Below are 18,221 nucleotides of genomic sequence, written 5' to 3'. Positions count from 1 at the left end.
TGCAAAACTGAGCAAGAGGACAAGTACATTAGAGTGTCTAGTTTGAGAAACACAAGTCCTCAACTGGCAGCTTCATTAAATAGTACCCGCAAAACACCAGTCTTAACATCAACAGTGAAGAGGCGACTCTGGAATGCTGGCCTTCTAGGCAGAGTTCCTCTGTCCAGTGTCTGTTTTCTTTTGCCCATCTTAATCTTTTATTTTTATTGGCCAGTCTGAGATATGGCTTTTTCTTTGCAACTCTGCCTAGAAGTCCTGCATCCATCACATCTTCACTGTTGCCGTTGAGATTGGTGTTTTGTGGGTACTATTTAATGAAGCTTTGTAGAGTGTGCAGTCATTAGCATACATTGTCATTATAGTTTCTTGTAAGACAAATGGCAAATAATTTGTAAAAAAAAGAAAAGAGAAATTAAACGGTCCAAGACAACTGTCCTGAGGGATACTGTCCTGTTCATATCTGATGTTAGAGAAGCTTCCATTGAAGAATACTCTCTGAGTTCTAACGGTAACTTTCCAACCATGTGATGACAGGTGATGTAAAACCATAACAAGTTTGTTTTTAAAGTAACAAATTATGGTCAATGACATCTAAGGCTGCACTGAAAGGCTGCACTGAAATCTAACAATACACATCCAACTATCATCTTATTGTTAATTGTTTATTTATTTATTTATTTTACATTTTTTACCCCCTTTTCTCCCCAATTTCGTGGTATCCAATTGCTAGTAATTTCTATCTTGTCTCATCGCTACAACTCCCGTACGGGCCCGGGAGAGACGAAGGTCGAAAGCCATGCGTCCTCCGAAACACAACCCAACCAAGCCGCACTGCTTCTTAACACAGCGCGCCTCCAACCCGGAAGCCAGCCGCACCAATGTGTCGGAGGAAACACCGTGCACCTGGCCACCTTGGTTAGCGCGCACTGCGCCCGGCCCGCCACAGGAGTCGCTGGTGCGCGATGAGACAAGGATATCCCTACTGGCCAAACCCTTCCTAACCCGGACGACGCTAGGCCAATTGTGCGTCGCCCCACGGACCTCCCGGTTGCGGCCGGCTGCGACAGAGCCTGGGCGCGAACCCAGAGTCTCTGGTGGCACAGCTAGCGCTGCGATGCAGTGCCCTAGACCACTGCGCCACCCGGGAGGCCTTATTGTTAATTTGAGTCATTTGAGTCAGTGCAGTACAAGTTGAGTGCGCTTCACTATATACGGTACATGCTGAAAGTCAGTAGTTAACTTGTTCTTTGAAAAACAAAATTGTATTTGTTCTCCAAATAATATCAGATATGTCTATGTCCTGGGAAATGTTCTTGTTACTTACAACCTCATGCTAATCGCATTAGCCTACGTTAGCTCAACCGTCCCATGGAAGGGACACTGATCCCGAAGAAGTGTGAAATGTCACAATAATAGTAGAGAAATAATTTATTTCAGCTTTTATTTCTTTCATCACATTCCCAGTGGGTCAAAAGTTTATGTACACTCAATTAGTATTTGGTAGAATTGTCTTTAAATTGTTTAACTTGGGTGAAACGTTTCAGGAAGCCTTCCACAAGCTTCCCACAATAAGTTGGGTGAATTTTGGCCCATTCCTCCTGACAGAGCTGGTGTAACTGAGTCAGGTTTGTAGGCCTCCTTGCTCGCACACACCTTTTCAGTTCTGCCCACAAATGTTCTATAGGACTAAGGTCAGGGCTTTGTGATGGCCACTCCAATACCTTGAATTTGTTGTCCTTAAGCCATTTTGCCACAACTTTGGAAGTATGCTTGGGGTCATTGTCCATTTGGAAGACCCATTTGCGACCAAGCTTTAACTTCCTGACTGATGTCTTGAGATGTTGCTTTAATATATCCACAACATTTTCCTACCTCATGATGCCATCTATTTTGTGAAGTGCACCAGTCCCTCCTGCAGCAAAGCACCCCCACAACATGATGCTGCCACCCCCGTGCTTCACGGTTGGCATGGTGTTCTTCGGCTTGCAAGCCTCCCCCTTTTTCATCCAAACATAACGATGATCATTATGGCCAAGCAGTTCTATTTTTGTTTCATCAGACCAGAGGACATTTCTCCAAAAAGTATGATCTTTGTCCCCATGTGCAGTTGCAAACCGCAGTCTGGCTTTTTTATGGCAGTTTTGGAGCAGTGACTTCTTCCTTGCTGAGCGGCCTTTCAGGTTATGTTGATATAGGACTCGTTTTACTGTGGATATAGATACTTTTGTACCTGTTTCCTCTAGCATCTTCACAAGGTCCTTTGCTGTTGTTCTGGGATTGATTTGCACTTTCGCACCAAAGTATGTTCATCTCTAGGAGACAGAACGCGTCTCCTTCCTGAGCGGTGTGACGGGTGCGTGGTCCCATGGCGTTTATACTTGTGTACTATTGTTTGTACAGATGAATGTGGTACCTTTAGGTTTGGAAATTGCTCCCAAGGATGAACCAGACTTGTGGAGGTCTACAATTTATTTTCTGATAAAAAAACCTCCAAATAATCTGTCTGTAAACAATTGTTGGAAAAATTACTTGTGTCATGCACAAAGTAGATGTCCTAACCGACTTTCCAGAACTATAGTTTGTTAACAAGAAATTTGTGGAGTTGTTGAAAAATGAGTTTTAATGACTCCAACCTAAGTGTATGTTAATTTCCGACTTCAACTGTAAGTGGATGTCACAGATCCATTACTATTGATATACATTCAAGTTGGTTGAGTGATAACTTGAGTCATGTTCCAGTCATTAGTCACGGTAAGAAGCTTCCTTTTGAGAAGACAACTAGATGATAACCAGTCAATGTTCAGGTCACTCTGTTAGCATTAGAGACCTTTTCTAACATCTAATATCAACTCTAGTAATTGGGGACTAGACTAGAGTCTATACCTGGTCAAATTATTTAGAAGTTCCCTTAGCCAAAGTAAAAAAAATGCATGCTGTTTTGTCATTGGATAAAGTGGATGTACTTAAGCATGAGTTGTTTACTAAGATGACAATAATGAGTGCAAAAAATGGACATGAAAATATTTGTTGAAATTTGTTCACTTTTTTAATTTAGATCTCTGCTATAGCAGTCTCTGTTATGGTGTTCATTTGCAACTCAGTGACATCACAAACCCTGCTATCTGATGTTTTCCCCTGTGAGTCTTTCCCTGCCTGTAAGGCTGGAACAAGCCGTACAGCTGAAGAAGCAGCATGCTGAATGGAAGGTGCTTGCTGGCACACTAGGGTACAAAAACAACTAACATCTTGATGGTGACAAACTTTGGAGGCTCAGTACCATGATTCAGATGGTATGCTTCAGTATATTCTGTAATATTGTATATTGTTTAAATTGGAGTCGATCTCTGAGATGGATGTTTTTATTCTTGTCTCTGAAGGCAAAGTTACAGTGAAGGAATTAGACTCTTGGGAAAAATGGAGTCACAGTGTGAACGTATTTGCAACCTGCCTGAGGATCATTTAGATCTCTCAGATGAGTGGAGAAGTCAGAACATCTATAGTTTTCTTTCTTTCTTTTATTACCTTCAACAATGACAATGTTATATCTGCACAACCTGCATCTAGAAATTAAACTCAATTTGCTGCTTCTAATTCAGCTTATGTGTTAATTCCTTTCTACATTCACTACATTCCTCTATTTAAATGCTCACCAGATTCTGAAATAACAGTTGAGGATGTCTATACATAATTGTAATAGGATATCAAAAGTTTATTTTCATAATTGATCTGACTCAGATAGGAGTGTTCTCTTCTCCTTCAGTGAACTTATCATTGATCTCAGTCACACCATTTCCTAGTATCTATTTCCACCTCAGATTCACGTGGATGGTGCTCAATAAATTGATCTCACTCTGACAGAAGTATTCTATCAATTGTCATTATCGTTTCACAATCGAGCTACGCCCATTAACCCTTCATGTAATACCATTAACACCATGCAGTGAGAAGAATGATATCCTCTGAGTTCAGTAAAGTATTCTATTCTACTCATTACCGGAAAACACATTCTACTCAATTGACTCTTAGCACTTGGTTTGCCACATTACAGTATATCACCTCACACATAAATATAAGCATCTCTCATGCCATGTTGTGCCATTGCAGGTGTAAGTGACCTTTCAAGCTGTAAACAAGCTGTAAACAAGTACTCACCTATAAATGATGCAGGCACTGTTTCGACACGTGTCACAGTTGGCTGTGTCCTGTCCCGTTCGGTAGGAAAGCCTGGGGAGAGGTGGAAGAATGGATGATGCATTCATTTCATTTTCATTTATCTACTTTTCAAACTGACATGGATTTGTGTTAATAATGCTAGTCTTTTGTGAGATTGGGTTGGTCAGGTAATAGACATGCTCACTAGATGTAATGTGCTCATCTCTATCCTTATGACACAGTATACAAGTGGTTTTCATAATATTGTTTTCACCTGACTTTCTAACAGAACTAATGCATTATTAACTATGTTATTGAATACTAAAGAAAAATCAATATATGTGATCTCTCTGTGCTCCATCCAACTGAATGTATTCAGAAAATAATTAGATTTAGGGAGGCAAAAGACAATCAACATGACAAATGCTGTCTGTGTTCTTTATGGCATTCCAAAGAGTCCTAAAGCCCAGTCTTCGCCCTGTATTGTCATTACTTAGATTGCTATGCTTCCTCCATCTTCGGCACAATTGTATGTACATTCTGCTCCTGAGGCATACTTACAGTTAGCAGACATAAGTGTGAACTGAACATGCATGGAGATTTGATGGCATCTATATAAATCTCTCCAGTACTCTCCTAGTGTCAACAGTCCCGTCCATCATGTCACATACATTGGTGGCAGTGTTGGGATTTCTCATTCATTTTGTTCACAGGATGTGTAGGGAACAGTGGAGGCTGGTGGGAGGAGCTATAGGATGACAGGCTCATTGTAATGGCTTGAATGGAATGAAAGGAAAGGAGTCAAACATGTGGTTTCCATATATTTGATGGGTTAGATACCGTTCCATTTATTCCATTACAACCATTGCAATGAGCCTGTCCTCCTATAGCTCATCCCACCAGCCTCCACTGGTAGGGAGTGGTCAACTGGAAAGCAGAAGGGGCAACTGGGTCCACCAGGACATGTAATTGCTTATTGTCACTGGGGGATGATGGATGAGAACTAGAGGGGTTGAACTCTGCTGCTCACCATGTCATAAGGATGACCTTATCTGTCTTGGATGGATCGAAATTGCTGATGGGAATGCAAGGTCACCAAGTTCATCTGTCCATGTCACCTTAGAGGTTGCTCTTGAATGTGGAGTTGAGGGCCTGAATACACAATAACTCTTTGAGTCACACAAAAAGAAGGGAGGTTTTTTGTTGAGATATTTGAGTATTACCATCATAATCAAGGTCATCACATTTCTAGCACGACATCGTCTACTGTAAATCTAAACTACAATTGTATTTACTGAACTGTATTTTCAGTTAATCTAGCAATGTACCAATGTTGTGTTAGGCCAGATGACTTTATGTGAGGACACTGTGTCGGAAAGTCATTCTCTAAGCTCTGACACTATACGTCATCTCTAAGCTGTGCCACTGTTTGCTGGCACAGGCTCACTACGGTGTTATTTGCTCGTCCTCACTGTGCAAATAAGATATCCTCACCGTCCATATAGCGCTGACTTCCGCATCACTGTGTGCTCTAAAAGCAGAGCTTTCACCTGAGAAATCCATCCACACACTGTAATGCCTTTATCCCGGTGAGAATAAGACTGGCTTTCAGACACTTTTCTGTTCCACCAGAAATCTGTGACCATCACTTTGAAGACAGACAGCTTTAGAATGGCTTGGCAGGGAGCGAGAAGGTGGGGCCTTGTGGTGACTAGCAGGCTCTAATAATAGTGGTGAAACATACTAAAGGGCCATATGAGCCCATATTTCAGAGGAGATGAAAGCCAGTGCTTTATGATGCGTTGATAATTGGTCCTTTTAAACTAGGCTTCAAGGAGCGACATCAGGGGTACCGTGTTCTCTGGAGGCTGTGGCGAAGGCTTAATGCAATTTGCTTTGTGCCACTCTGGATTTTAGTGATGGAGCAGAGCAGACAGCCTTCTGCATTCAGTCTAATGCTGAAGTGGTTTGGCCTTTTGGAGTTGGCACATAAACTTCATGCACTTGTTAGTACCTCTGTACAACTGAGAAAATATACTTAATGATATCTACAGTACAATCAGAGACCACTTACTTCCTTGCTATTGGAATGAGATGACACAGATAGCCTTGATGTATGTATTCACAAGCTCAATTTAGCTTACACATACTGTTAGACTACAGCAGTTTGAAGGGCTGCAGGACTACCAAGAACATCAAATCTCAGTGATGACTGAACCACACACACACAATGTAAGTGCTCACTTGAGTATGTCAGTTATGTTAATTCCATATGTGACTGGTTACAGGATACTAGGATTATTGAAATTTGGACCAGGGTCCAATGTTGACTTTTTTTCTCAGTTGGCCAAAGATCTACTGGCCCAGACAGAATTTCTACTGGTTGGGACAGCAAATCAAATCAAATTGTATTGGTTACATACACATATTTAGCAGATGTTATTGCGGGTGTAGAGAAATGCTTGTCACAGTGTAGTTTTAAAACGCATTGGAGCGCATTACTCTATTCTTTAGAATTGCATTGTATTAATTCATTGTATTAATTCATTCATTTTTATTTCTAACATACACTAGTGTCTGTAATTTAGAGCTTTTGTTTTACATAAAAAATAGGACGCTGACCCTTTAAGACAAAACATATCAACATGGCTACAGTAGGCTAGCCAAGACGAATGCTAGGTGTCTTTTTGTATCTTTCTTTTAGCAGACTATCGACAGTAGCCAGCATATTGCTAGTAGAGTATGTTCACTATTGAAAGTTTCCTTTTTAAAATAACTTTCCCTAAAATAAATAAGCTCTTCGGGTAGATTGATGGGTGCTTCTTTTTGCTCTGGACAGCTTGCGTGTGCTGTGAAGGCAACAACTCATGTACAGCTCGAGCCTTCGAGAAGTTGTGACTCGCGGGAATGTGGTGGTGTTTGAATGAGTGTCCAATCATATACCTCAAAAACCAATAGCATAATTTTTCTGTGTGTAGTCTATAATGGTTTTCAATGGTAGACTGCAACAGAGCAGGTAAATGTTGAACTGGAACGCAAAAATGCTCTGAAAAGTTACTGGCACGACGAGATCCATTTGCCAACATGTTTTTACTGGCCCCGTTAATGTCTGAACCTGAAAAGTACAAAATGGTATGTCATACACTGCAATTGGAGAAAGTAATGCTGCTTTTAAAGTTGATAAACTTGGATACCAAATTTTGAGAAAAAGCCCTTTTAAGTTTTGCTGCAATTTTCACACCTGCTAGAGAGCTCTTCTTTGTTTACGGCCATTCAGCATCGTTCACACTCTCTTAGCGCCACCCATCTCTTCAAGAATTGACATGTAAACACACGAGTCAGAATGGAATTCTACTATAGAAAGCAATCTCTCACAACTGAGCTTTGTCTATTGCACCAGCTAAATTCAGGGCAGCAATGTTGTTGAGAGATGTAGCAACAAATTTTCCATAGCTACAGTTGAAGTCGGAAGTTTACATACATTTAGGTTGGAGTCATTAAAACTCGTTTTTCAACCACTCAACAAATTTCTTGTTAAAACATCTTTGGGATACCCCCCTTCTCTCAATTTCCGCCTGAAGACATACCCAAATCTAACTGTCTGTAGCTCAGGCCCAGAAGCAAGGATATGCATATTCTTGGTATCATTTGAAAGGAAACACTCTGACGTTTGTGGAAATGTGAATTGAATGTAGGAGAATATAACACAATAGATCTGGTCGAAGAAAATACAAGGAAATAAACATACATTTTCTGTTTTTTATTGTTGTTGCATCATCTTTCAACTGAACAAGAAAAGCCAAACATTGAGATATGATGCTGGGGATAATTTCGATGCAGAACATAAGAGGGCACCAGGATTTGAGAAAAGTTTCAGACAGATATCTTCAGGAATGAGTGAGCTACATGACATTGAGCATGTAGTCATCCAGGTGTCCCACACAAGTTGTCCAAATGTACCCAAGTGGCCGAATTGGTACAGTGATACATTTTGATGTAAATAACTAAATACAAAATACAAAAATTATATTCCAACACACCCCCCAAAATTTTTTTACAGAAAAATGTATAAATATATAAAAATGTACACACATTCAATGTATAATGTACAATATTGTGAAGACCCTCAGTCCTCTACACAATATTGTGCTTCTGATGACATGCCCCATAGCAGTCTCTTTCTGCTGTAAAGCAGAGGGTTACTGAACAAGTGGTGCAGGTGATGGAGCATTTCCTATGACAAAGCGCACAACGACGCCTCCCCACTGTGCCCTTTTTGCCCTGAGGCACATTCATGCCTGCAGAGATGAATTTGGGCAGGTGAACACCACTGGTTGAAGGAGCAGAAGGGACAGAGGTAGAGGGGACAGAAGGTGCTGCAGTGGACTTGCTGTAGCAAGCAAGCTCCCGGATGAGCAGCTCTCTGAAGGCTAGCTGTGAGATGGGGGGCTGTCCACAGCTCTTAGCCATTTCCTTCTAGGGTGAAGGAATTCACCACAGCAATGTCGATGAAATGATACAAAAATGTATTGTACCATTTCATTGTCTTGTGGAGAACATTGTAGTAACCTATCAGCGCGTCTGACAGGTCCACACCTCCCATGCCCTTGTTGTAGTCCTTGATAGCTGCAGGAATGGGGACATTTTTGGTGGTCCATGCCCCAGTAGCGCCCTTCACACGCCTGACGACGTGATCTCCATTGAAGGACTTGTGGATACTGGAGCACATGACCACTTCTATGGTATCCATCCACTTTACAAAGAGCAGGCCATCTTGGCGAATCCATCGCATGGTACCCCGCTCAGCCCGCTTAGGCATGTCATTCACCTTGGTTTTCGGAAAGCCCACTCTGTTGGTCCGAATGGTGCCACAAGCCCACACATCCAGCTTCCTCAGGTCTGCGAACAGGGTAGGGCTTGTGTAGAAGTTGTCCACAAAAGGTTTGTAGCCCTTCCCCAGCAGTTGAAAATCTAATAACTCCATAACGGAATCATAACTGAGTCCCTTACCGGTCACAAAACTGCTCTTCCCCTCATAAACACAAAAATTGCATGTGTATGCACACACAGAATCCGCCAAAACAAACAGTTTGTAACCCCATTTAGTTGGTTTGTTACGCATGTTTTGTTTTAGGCTAATTCTGGCCTTTGAGGCTACCATCCTCTCATCGATAGAAAGGTTCTGGGCGGGCTGAAAATAGGTCTTGCAGGCCTCAACCACACTGTGGTAGAGAGGTTTTATTTTGCAGAGCTTATCAAACCTTGCTGTGCCTCGCTTCTTCTCGTTGTCCTCATCAACTTCTGGGTCACTGATATGAAGCGCCCGCGAGATTGTCAGAAACCTTTTGCATGACATGACAGTGGAGGGGAAAGGCAGTTGATAGAGGGGAGCAGTTTTCCAGTAGTCTTTCAGGGTTTTCAGCTTCACAAGACCCATGTAAATGACCATTGACAGGTAACAAAAAAGATCTGACATGGAAATGGGCTTCCATCGCTCTTTCTTGCCTGCCTGCTTCTTAGCACCATACTTATTGGTGTTCAACACAAGGGAATCAACAACTGACGAGGTGGAAAACAGCTGAAAAAGTTGCATGGGGCTATACTTTGAGGTCATGTCCAGCGGAAGTCCTGGTGGCCTTTTCGGTCTGAATATTGGAGGTGGTGGCGCCACATCCTCCTCCAGCACAGAGTGCCAACGACCCTCCTCCTCTCTGATTGCAGGTTTATCTCTTCCCCACCTCCGCTTCTTTGTTACTGACTTCACACCTGGTCGGGCGGGGGTAGGTGTGGAGCCGGAGACAGCAGGGGTCCAGCTAGATGAACCAGCTCCTGTGGGGGATGGGCACCTTGGCAGTGGAGGCTCCCAATCAGAATCGGAGGGACTGTGAAATAAAGACACAGACACACAGACACGGACACACAAATTATATATAGAGTAGGGAACCCAATCACTATGGTGAGGTGCTGTTCCATTCCATGTTTAGATAAAATACATGTAAAAAATATCTAATAGACACAGACACAGACAGACACAGATTCTATACAGAGTAGGGAACCTCAACCACTATGGTGAGGTGCTGTTCCATTCCATGTTTAGATAAAATACATGTAAAAAATATCTAATAGACACAGACACAGACAGACATAGATTCTATATAGAGTAGGGAACCTCAATCACTATGGTGAGGTGCTGTTCCATTCCATGTTTAGATAAAATACATGTAAATAAATATCTAATATATACAGACACAGACACACAGACATACATACCCCCTACCAATAATGTAGAACCATGTGTACTTCACACATTTCATTACTGATTATATATTTATATATGTCAAATAAAATAAAAATATCTCCAAAACAACTCACATGAATAATATTTGATACTATTAATTTCAAACAACGGCATGAGAGGTACTTACCAGTCCAAAATTGCATCCTCTCCGTGCAAAAACATTTCCTCAAATTGGGTGTCCAAACTTGTCTCACAATCTGACTCATCTTCAAGCAACTCAGTGTCACTTTCTCTATCAATTTTGTCAATAATATCGTGTAGATCTGTATACCTGGAATTTGCCTTTGATTTTCCAGATTTACTCGCCATAATTATTTCGATAAAATAGCGGAAAATGATCTCGACTCAATACTGTTAAGCGCAAACAACGTGGCTCCTTCAGGTAGACATTTCAATGGCGAATGGCTGTGTTACGCTCGACTATCGTATAAGAGCTGGTCTTTCCGGGTATAACCATTAGATATTGCCGTTTACCTCAGCTCATTGGCTATCTACCAAGCTAGATTTCAAGACGATCAGTGGTCATTGGGCCGAAATACAGTCAATCAACGAAGCACTGGTCATATCCTTGGCAGGCAATGAGGTCATTGTTTGGTGTGTCCAAATCAGTTCCTTTCGGTCAATACGTCCCTCAAAAAGAAGCATCAAGTATGGTTTTGTTACTAACAAACAGAGGATTGCAATGAAACCAACCATGACTAGATAAACGTAAGTTTAGTGTGAGTAATACATAGAATGGTTCGTCGAAAGTTGAAGGAGACGGAATTCATGACACAAGCCATTTACAAAATGTTTTGTGTTATTCTATAAAAATCGATTTTATCAAACAAAACGACCATTTATTGTGAAGATTGGACCTTTTGTATTGCCAAAAGGAGAAGATCTTCAAAGGTAATTGATTATTTTATTTCTATTTCTAAATTTCGTGATGCTAATGCTTGGTTGGAAAATGCTAGAAATACTTGTGTGTGCGGGGCGCTGTCCTCAGATTATCGCATGGTATGCTTTCTCCATAAATCCTTTTTGAAATCTGACACAGCAGTTGAATTAACAAGAAGTTAAGCTTTTACATGGTGTAAGATACATGTATTTACAGGAATGTTTAATATTACGAATGGTGTATTTAGAATTTTTGCGCTCTGCTATTTCACTGGATGTTGGCCAGAGAGGTTAACAAACTATAGTTTTGGCAAGTCGGTTAGGACATCTACTTTGTGCATGACACAAGTAGTTTTTCCAACAATTGTTTACAGACAGATTATTTCACTTATAATTCACTGTATCACAATTCCAGTGGGCCAGAAGTTTACATACACTAAGTTGACTGTGCCTTTAAACAACTTGGAAAATTCCAGAAAATTATGTCATGGCTTTAGAAGCTTCTGATAGGTTAATTGACACCATTTGAGTCAATTGGAGGTGTACCTGTGGATATATTTCAAGGCCTACCTTCAAACTCATTGCCTCTTTGCTTGGGAAAATCAAAAGAAATCAGCCAAGACCTCAGAAAAATATTGTAGACCTACACAAGTCTGGTTCATCCTTGAGAGCAATTTCCAAATGCCTGAAGGTACCACGTTCATCTGTACAAACAATAGTACACAAGTATAAACACCATGGGACCACGGAGCCGTCATACCGCTCAAGAAGGAGACGTGTTCTGTCTCCTAGAGATTAACGTACTTTGGTGCGAAAAGGGCAAATCAATTCCAAAACAACAACAAAGGACCTTGTGAATATGCTGGAGGAAATAGGTACAAAGGTTTCTATATGCACAGTAAAACGAGTCCTATATTGACATAACCTGAAAGGCCGCTCAGCAAGGAAGAAGCCACTGCTCCAAAACGGCCATAAAAATGCCAGACTACGTTTTGCAACTGCACATGGGGACAAAGATCGTACGTTTTTGGAGAAATGTCCTCTGGTCTGATGAAACAAAAATAGAACTGTTTGGCCATAATGACCATCGTTGTGTTTGGAGGGAAAAGGGGGAGGCTTGCAAGTCGAAGAACACCATCCCAACCGTGAAGCACGGGGGTGGCAGCATCATGTTGTTTGGGTGCTTTGCTGCAGGAGGGTCTAGTGCACTTCACAAAATAGATGGCATCGTGAGGCAGGAAAATTATGTGGATATATTAAAGCAACATCTCAAGACATCAGTCAGGAAGTTATAGCTTGGTCACAAATGGGTCTTCCAAATAGACAATGACCCCAAGCATACTTCCAAAGTTGTGGCAAAATGGCTTAAGGACAACAAAGTCAAGGTATTGGAGTGGCCATTACAAAGCCCTGACTTCAATCCTATAGACAATTTGTGGGCAGAACTAAAAAAGCGTGTGCGATCAAGGAGGCCTACAAACCTGACTCAGTTACACCAGGGGCCTGTTGCACAAAAGTAGAATTAAGACATCCGGGATAAATGACTCAGCTGAGCTCAATGAAGCCAAAACATGTGCGTCCAGGCTTAATTGGTTGCACAAAGACCAAGCCAGGATGAGCAGACACGGATTCATTAAGCCAGGTGAAACCAATCCTGGATAGGTGCGCGCTCACGGCTCACTCAAATAGACCCCGCCACAGATCACAGATTAACTGATTTACCATGGCAACTAGAGCCGCGTACTTTTCCCCGTCGGAAGCACAAATCCTCATGGAGGCATACGAGGAGGTAAAAGATATAATTAAGAAGAAAGGCAACACCGCCACAGTGATAAAGCAAAGAGAAAAAGCGTGGCAAAGTATTGCAGACCGCCTGAATGCGTAAGTAGTGCACAATTACACACTCACCGCTCCGCTGAAACATCACAATTACAATTCAAATATTTAATTCACATCTCCAAAAATGCAGTTGTACTGTAATTATGAAACGGTTAAATTTTTAATTGAAATGCACTGCAGATATGAGTGAAATTGTGTAAAGTAACTCCATCACACTGTATAAAGCTATGATACATTTTTTGATATTTTTACTGAAAACAAGACAAAAATACCAAGTAATTTTTTGCAGTGTGACTCCATTAAATGTGTGTGTGTGTGTGTGTGTGTGTGTGTGTAGATTAAACATGAACGGGCCAAAACGGACATGGCAGCAGGTCAAAATCAAATACAAGAACATTCTGCAGAATGGTATGGTCCCTGACTAATATTTAACAAAGCACAAGCATATATTGTACCCAGAAGGTGCCTGCTCACACATTGTCTGTACTGTTTTAGCAGTGAAAAAGAATACCCACAGACAAGGCACGGGTGGTGGGTCACCAAAGGCTGACCTTACCCCAGCAGAGGACATGGCCTTGGAGCTAAATAAAGGCAGGCCCGTCTTAGAGGGGATCCCTGGGGGGAAAGAGACGAGCATAGGTTCCTCCCAAGATGCCACCCGCTTCATTCAAGGTATGTCCTTCCATCTCTACATGGGATACAACCACATTCATATTGAATCAATTTGGACTGTCTGACTTTGGTTTACCTATTGCCTTGCAGTGTCTGGCAGCACTGTGTTCCTGTTAGAGCCACCAGCACAAGCACCAGACGATGCTGATCCAGTGAGTACTCCATCAAAGGCATACTGTAGGCCTGGCATGTCTTGTCTACTAGCTTCAATATGAATCCGATTAAATGTGATAGGGTGAAGGCCCCAGTGCAGCAGCAACAGCACATGATGGAGACGATGATGAGGAGGAGACCATCTCTCTGGATTCCAGAAGGCATGAGGTATCATGTTAAGACTGTGAAAGTACTATTTACTCTACAATGGTGAGGAGTCCTCATCAAAATCAAAAAATCTAATTTCTTTTACAGGACCCAGATGCTATACAGTGGGAAAACCAGCCTGGCAACATAGTGCGTATTAATAAAAGGACACCACATCCTGCCAAATTCCAGCTGCGCTAATTGTATTGTGTTCACAGAGCTCACAAGCTATCAGAAAGTTGTATGGCAACCACCTCCGGCGCCAAATAGAACTGGCAGACATAGACATTCAGTACAAGAAGAAAAAGATGGAAAATCTTGCACTGGAGTCCGAAATAAAAAAGAGGACAATTAGGAAACTGGACCTTGAAATAAAAAAACTTGAGAGGGAGGTGAGATATGCCTTCAATGTACACTGTATGCTAACTGTAACACAAATGTATTAATCATTATTTTTCTTTCCTCCCCCAGCTCCAAGAAGATGACACAGCTCAAAATAAAAATTAGGTATATTCTCGTAAAGTCAAGTGAGCCATGACATATGAGCTCTTATTGTGAGCACACAGGACGGTGGCATCTTTCTAAGGTTTTTTTTATTTTCCCAGCAATCAGTACAACCAAGTCATCGTTATAAGGCATCGCCCTCTTTTGCCCACCCCCCCAGCACCAGGTGTGGCCACTAGCCTATATGAAGGCCCAAAATTGTGTGTTCCTTTCTGCTCTGACAATGGCATGCCCATTCGTGCGAGATGTGGTGGATGAAGAAGCACTTGTGCTGAGGAGAGCCTTCAGGCGAGAAAGGGTCTTCAGGGACCGGTTGGACCCACTGGCCTTCCCTGATGACCATCTATATGAAAGATACAGGTTTTCTGCAGATGGCATCAGGTATCTATGCAGACTACTGGGTCCCAGGATTAAGCACCGCACTGCACGGAGCCATGCACTGAGTGTGGAGCAAATGGTTTGTGTGGCCTTGCGCTTTTTTGCTAGTGGAGCCTTCCTGTACTCAGTGGGGGATGCAGAACAGCTGAACAAGGCCACAATTTGCCGCACAATAAGGAGTGTGTGTCTGGCTATCAAAGCATTAGCAGATGTCTTCATCTCCTTCCCTGGCCACAGAAGACTCTGTGACATCAAAGAGGAGTTCTATAGGATTGCAGGTAAGAGGATCTACAAATTACAGGACAACTGTTAACACATAGTAGGATACTCATTACTTTGTGTGACAGGTTTCCCCAATGTCATTGGTGCAGTGGACTGCACACACATAAGGATAAAAGCCCCCTCAGGTGCCCATGAGGCCGATTTTGTGAATAGGAAATCCTTTCACAGCATCAATGTTCAGGTGAACATAACTTTTTGATATTGTCCATTGACGAACACTCTGCATTGCCAGTGATGTGCATTGATTGGTGTAATATTCCTCATCTTATGATTTCAGATGGTCTGCAATGCTGACTGTGTGATCAGCAATGTTGTGGCAAAATGGCCTGGCTCAGTCCATGACTCCAGAATCTTTCGGGCCTCTGAAATCTATCAGTGCCTATCACAAGGTAAGCCACACAACCCCTATTTATAACCATCATGGCTGTGTCAAGAATATCACTGTGTTTATGAGGTAGTAATGATGAGATTTTGTGTTGACAGGTGAATTCTCTGGTGTGTTGCTGGGAGACAGGGGGTATGGCTGCCAGCCTTTTCTCCTGACACCTTTCACAGACCCCCAGGAAGCACAGCAGGCCTACAACCATGCCCATGCCAGGACCAGGGCCAGAGTTGAAATGACCTTTGGCCTCCTGAAGGCACGCTTTCACTGCCTTCACAAATTAAGGGTCAGCCCTGTTAGGGCATGTGATATTACTGTGGCTTGTGCTGTCCTCCACAATGTGGCCTGCCTGAGGAAGGAGAGGGCCCCCAGAGTGCCACCAGCCATGGACTGGGACAATCCGGCAATCTTCCCTGATGACGACAGTGGTCGGCTGCTGAGGGACCAATATGTGTTGAATTATTTTAGTTAGTATGTGTCCTTTCAATTTTGGTTAAATATGTCCTGCGGTGGCAGAGGAATTTGGGTTTTTTTGGGTTCGTTTTTTGACGAATTTGGCCTCTTATGATGTTTGTGCGGTATACTGTGTGTAATACAAGGCTGCAGGGAGGCTACTGCATCCATTCATTTGTCTGTTCAGTTGATGTGTATGGATTTGTCCTGCATTTATTTTAGTGTGCAGACATGCAGGGTGTGTTATATACAGACCTTTGAATGTGTATGTATCATTTTGTATAATATGCTTGGATTCTGTGCTTTCCATCTTGTAGAGTCACTGTGACTTCAGTTTCGAAAGGAGCTGATGGTTTACCTGCTTTGTTTTGTCCTTATTCAATAAAGGAACATAATGTTACACATTGTGTTTTTATATTCATATGGAATGTGTATTTGTTTATATGACAGAGTACTAGGGCCACACTGAAGAAAAAGGATAAAGTCATAAATTTATGAGGCTGGTTCTTTCTGCAGAAAAGCTACATATTGTTTTTACAGTTTTGATACTTATGACAATGTGATACTTAATATTCTGGCACATCAGCATGTCTTTGTTTATGAAACCATACTGAAGTACAATTTCACGAAATGCCCCACATCTGTCATTTTAACAACTGTCCTCCTTTAAAACAACTGGTTACAATATTATGACTTGTGTTTTTTTCCCCTCTGTGGCCCTAATATTCTATCATTTTATATATAGCCTTATAGTCTATGGGAAACTGTAAATTATCTAATGATAGCAACATCATCTAAAAATCATTTTTTATCCAAAATCATTGAAATTAATGATCACAAACGTTTAAATAATAACAGTGGGTCTAGTTATATGTGATAACAATGTATAGTGAGCAGTGAAATAACTATTGGTTTCCATTTGTGGTGACTGCTGACTGACATTAGGGATGAGATTAAATAGATCCTGGAATTTAGCCTGGTCTGGAGCAGGCTAGCTCCACAGAATAAATCTCCATGGTAATTTATACCATAACATATCCTCCTGCCCCCTATCCATCTTTAGTGCAACCGGATTACGGATCAATTGAGCCAGGATCACCAAGATATCCTGGCTTAATCCCTTATCCTAGTTTTGTGCAACAGGCCCCAGGTCTGTCAGGAGGAATGGGACAACTTATTGTTGGAAGCTTGTGGAAGGCAACCCAAAATGTTTGACACAAGTTAAACAATTTAAAGGCAATGCTACCAAATACTAATTGAACTAATTAAACTTCTGACCCACTGGGAATGTGATGAAAGAAATGAAAGCTGAAATAAATCATTCTCTCTACTATTATTCTGACATTTCACATTTTTAAAAATAAAGTGGCTATCCCAACTGACCTAAAACAGGAATTTTTACTAGGATTAAATGTCAGGAATTATGAAAAACTGAGTTTAAATGTATTTGGCTAAGGTGAATGTGTCAGGGTTGTGTGCGGAGAATTATCGGAGTCAAGCGCAGGACACAGGTGTTGAGCGAAACCACAGTGTTTTACTCAAAATTAATGGCAAAAATTCCACAAATTGAAATAATCACAAACACAACGTATAAACCACAACCACTAACGCACAAACAATCACGGACAAAACAGAAATGAAAGCCAGAGGGTTAAATAGGGAACATGATAGGGGAATTGAAACCAGGTGTGTATAATACAGACAAAACAAAACGAAACTGAAAAATGGATCGATGGTGACTAGAAAGCCGGTGACGTCGACCGCCGAACACCACCCGAACAAGGAGAAGGGCCGACTTCGGCGGAAGTCGTGACAGTACCCTCCCCTTGACGCGCGGCTCCAGCAGCGCGATGACACCGGCCTCGGGGACGACCCGGAGGGCGAGGTGCAGGGCGATCCGGGTGGAGACGGTGAAACTCTTGTAACATGGATGGATCTAGAATGTCCTCCACCGGTACCCAGCATCTCTCCTCCGGACCGTACCCCTCCCACTCCACGAGGTACTGAAGGCCCTTCGCCCGACGTCTAGAATCCATGATAGCCCTTACGATATACGCCGGGACCCCCTCGCTGTCAAGAGGG

The 18,221-nt window shown here is 42.1% G+C and overlaps 2 protein-coding genes across 2 annotated transcripts in view; one reads left to right on the top strand and one right to left on the bottom strand.

Annotated features, from left to right (window-relative positions):
* The window catches only part of LOC139570909 (inhibitory synaptic factor 2A-like), a 48,526-nt gene that overhangs the window by 9,573 nt on the left and 20,732 nt on the right, over window positions 1–18,221 (bottom strand). Inside the window, exon 3 of the mRNA XM_071393225.1 lies at window positions 4,153–4,224. Coding sequence (XP_071249326.1) covers window positions 4,153–4,224 — 72 coding nt within the window. The remainder of the gene's footprint in view (window positions 1–4,152; window positions 4,225–18,221) is intronic.
* LOC139570908 (myb/SANT-like DNA-binding domain-containing protein 4) lies at window positions 12,820–16,560 on the top strand. The gene is made up of 11 exons (XM_071393224.1): window positions 12,820–13,210; window positions 13,506–13,576; window positions 13,664–13,840; window positions 13,931–13,992; window positions 14,075–14,161; window positions 14,249–14,290; window positions 14,359–14,532; window positions 14,612–14,647; window positions 14,746–15,300; window positions 15,582–15,693; window positions 15,788–16,560. Exons 1-8 carry the CDS (start codon window positions 13,053–13,055, stop codon window positions 14,645–14,647), a joined length of 807 nt encoding a protein of 268 aa, XP_071249325.1. The 5' UTR covers window positions 12,820–13,052; the 3' UTR covers window positions 14,746–15,300; window positions 15,582–15,693; window positions 15,788–16,560.

This window comes from Salvelinus alpinus, chromosome 3 (assembly GCF_045679555.1).
Source record: "Salvelinus alpinus chromosome 3, SLU_Salpinus.1, whole genome shotgun sequence".
Classification (NCBI taxonomy): Eukaryota; Metazoa; Chordata; class Actinopteri; order Salmoniformes; family Salmonidae; genus Salvelinus; species Salvelinus alpinus.
Note: the sequence above shows the minus strand (reverse complement) of the source record. Positions and strands in the feature narration are given on the sequence as shown.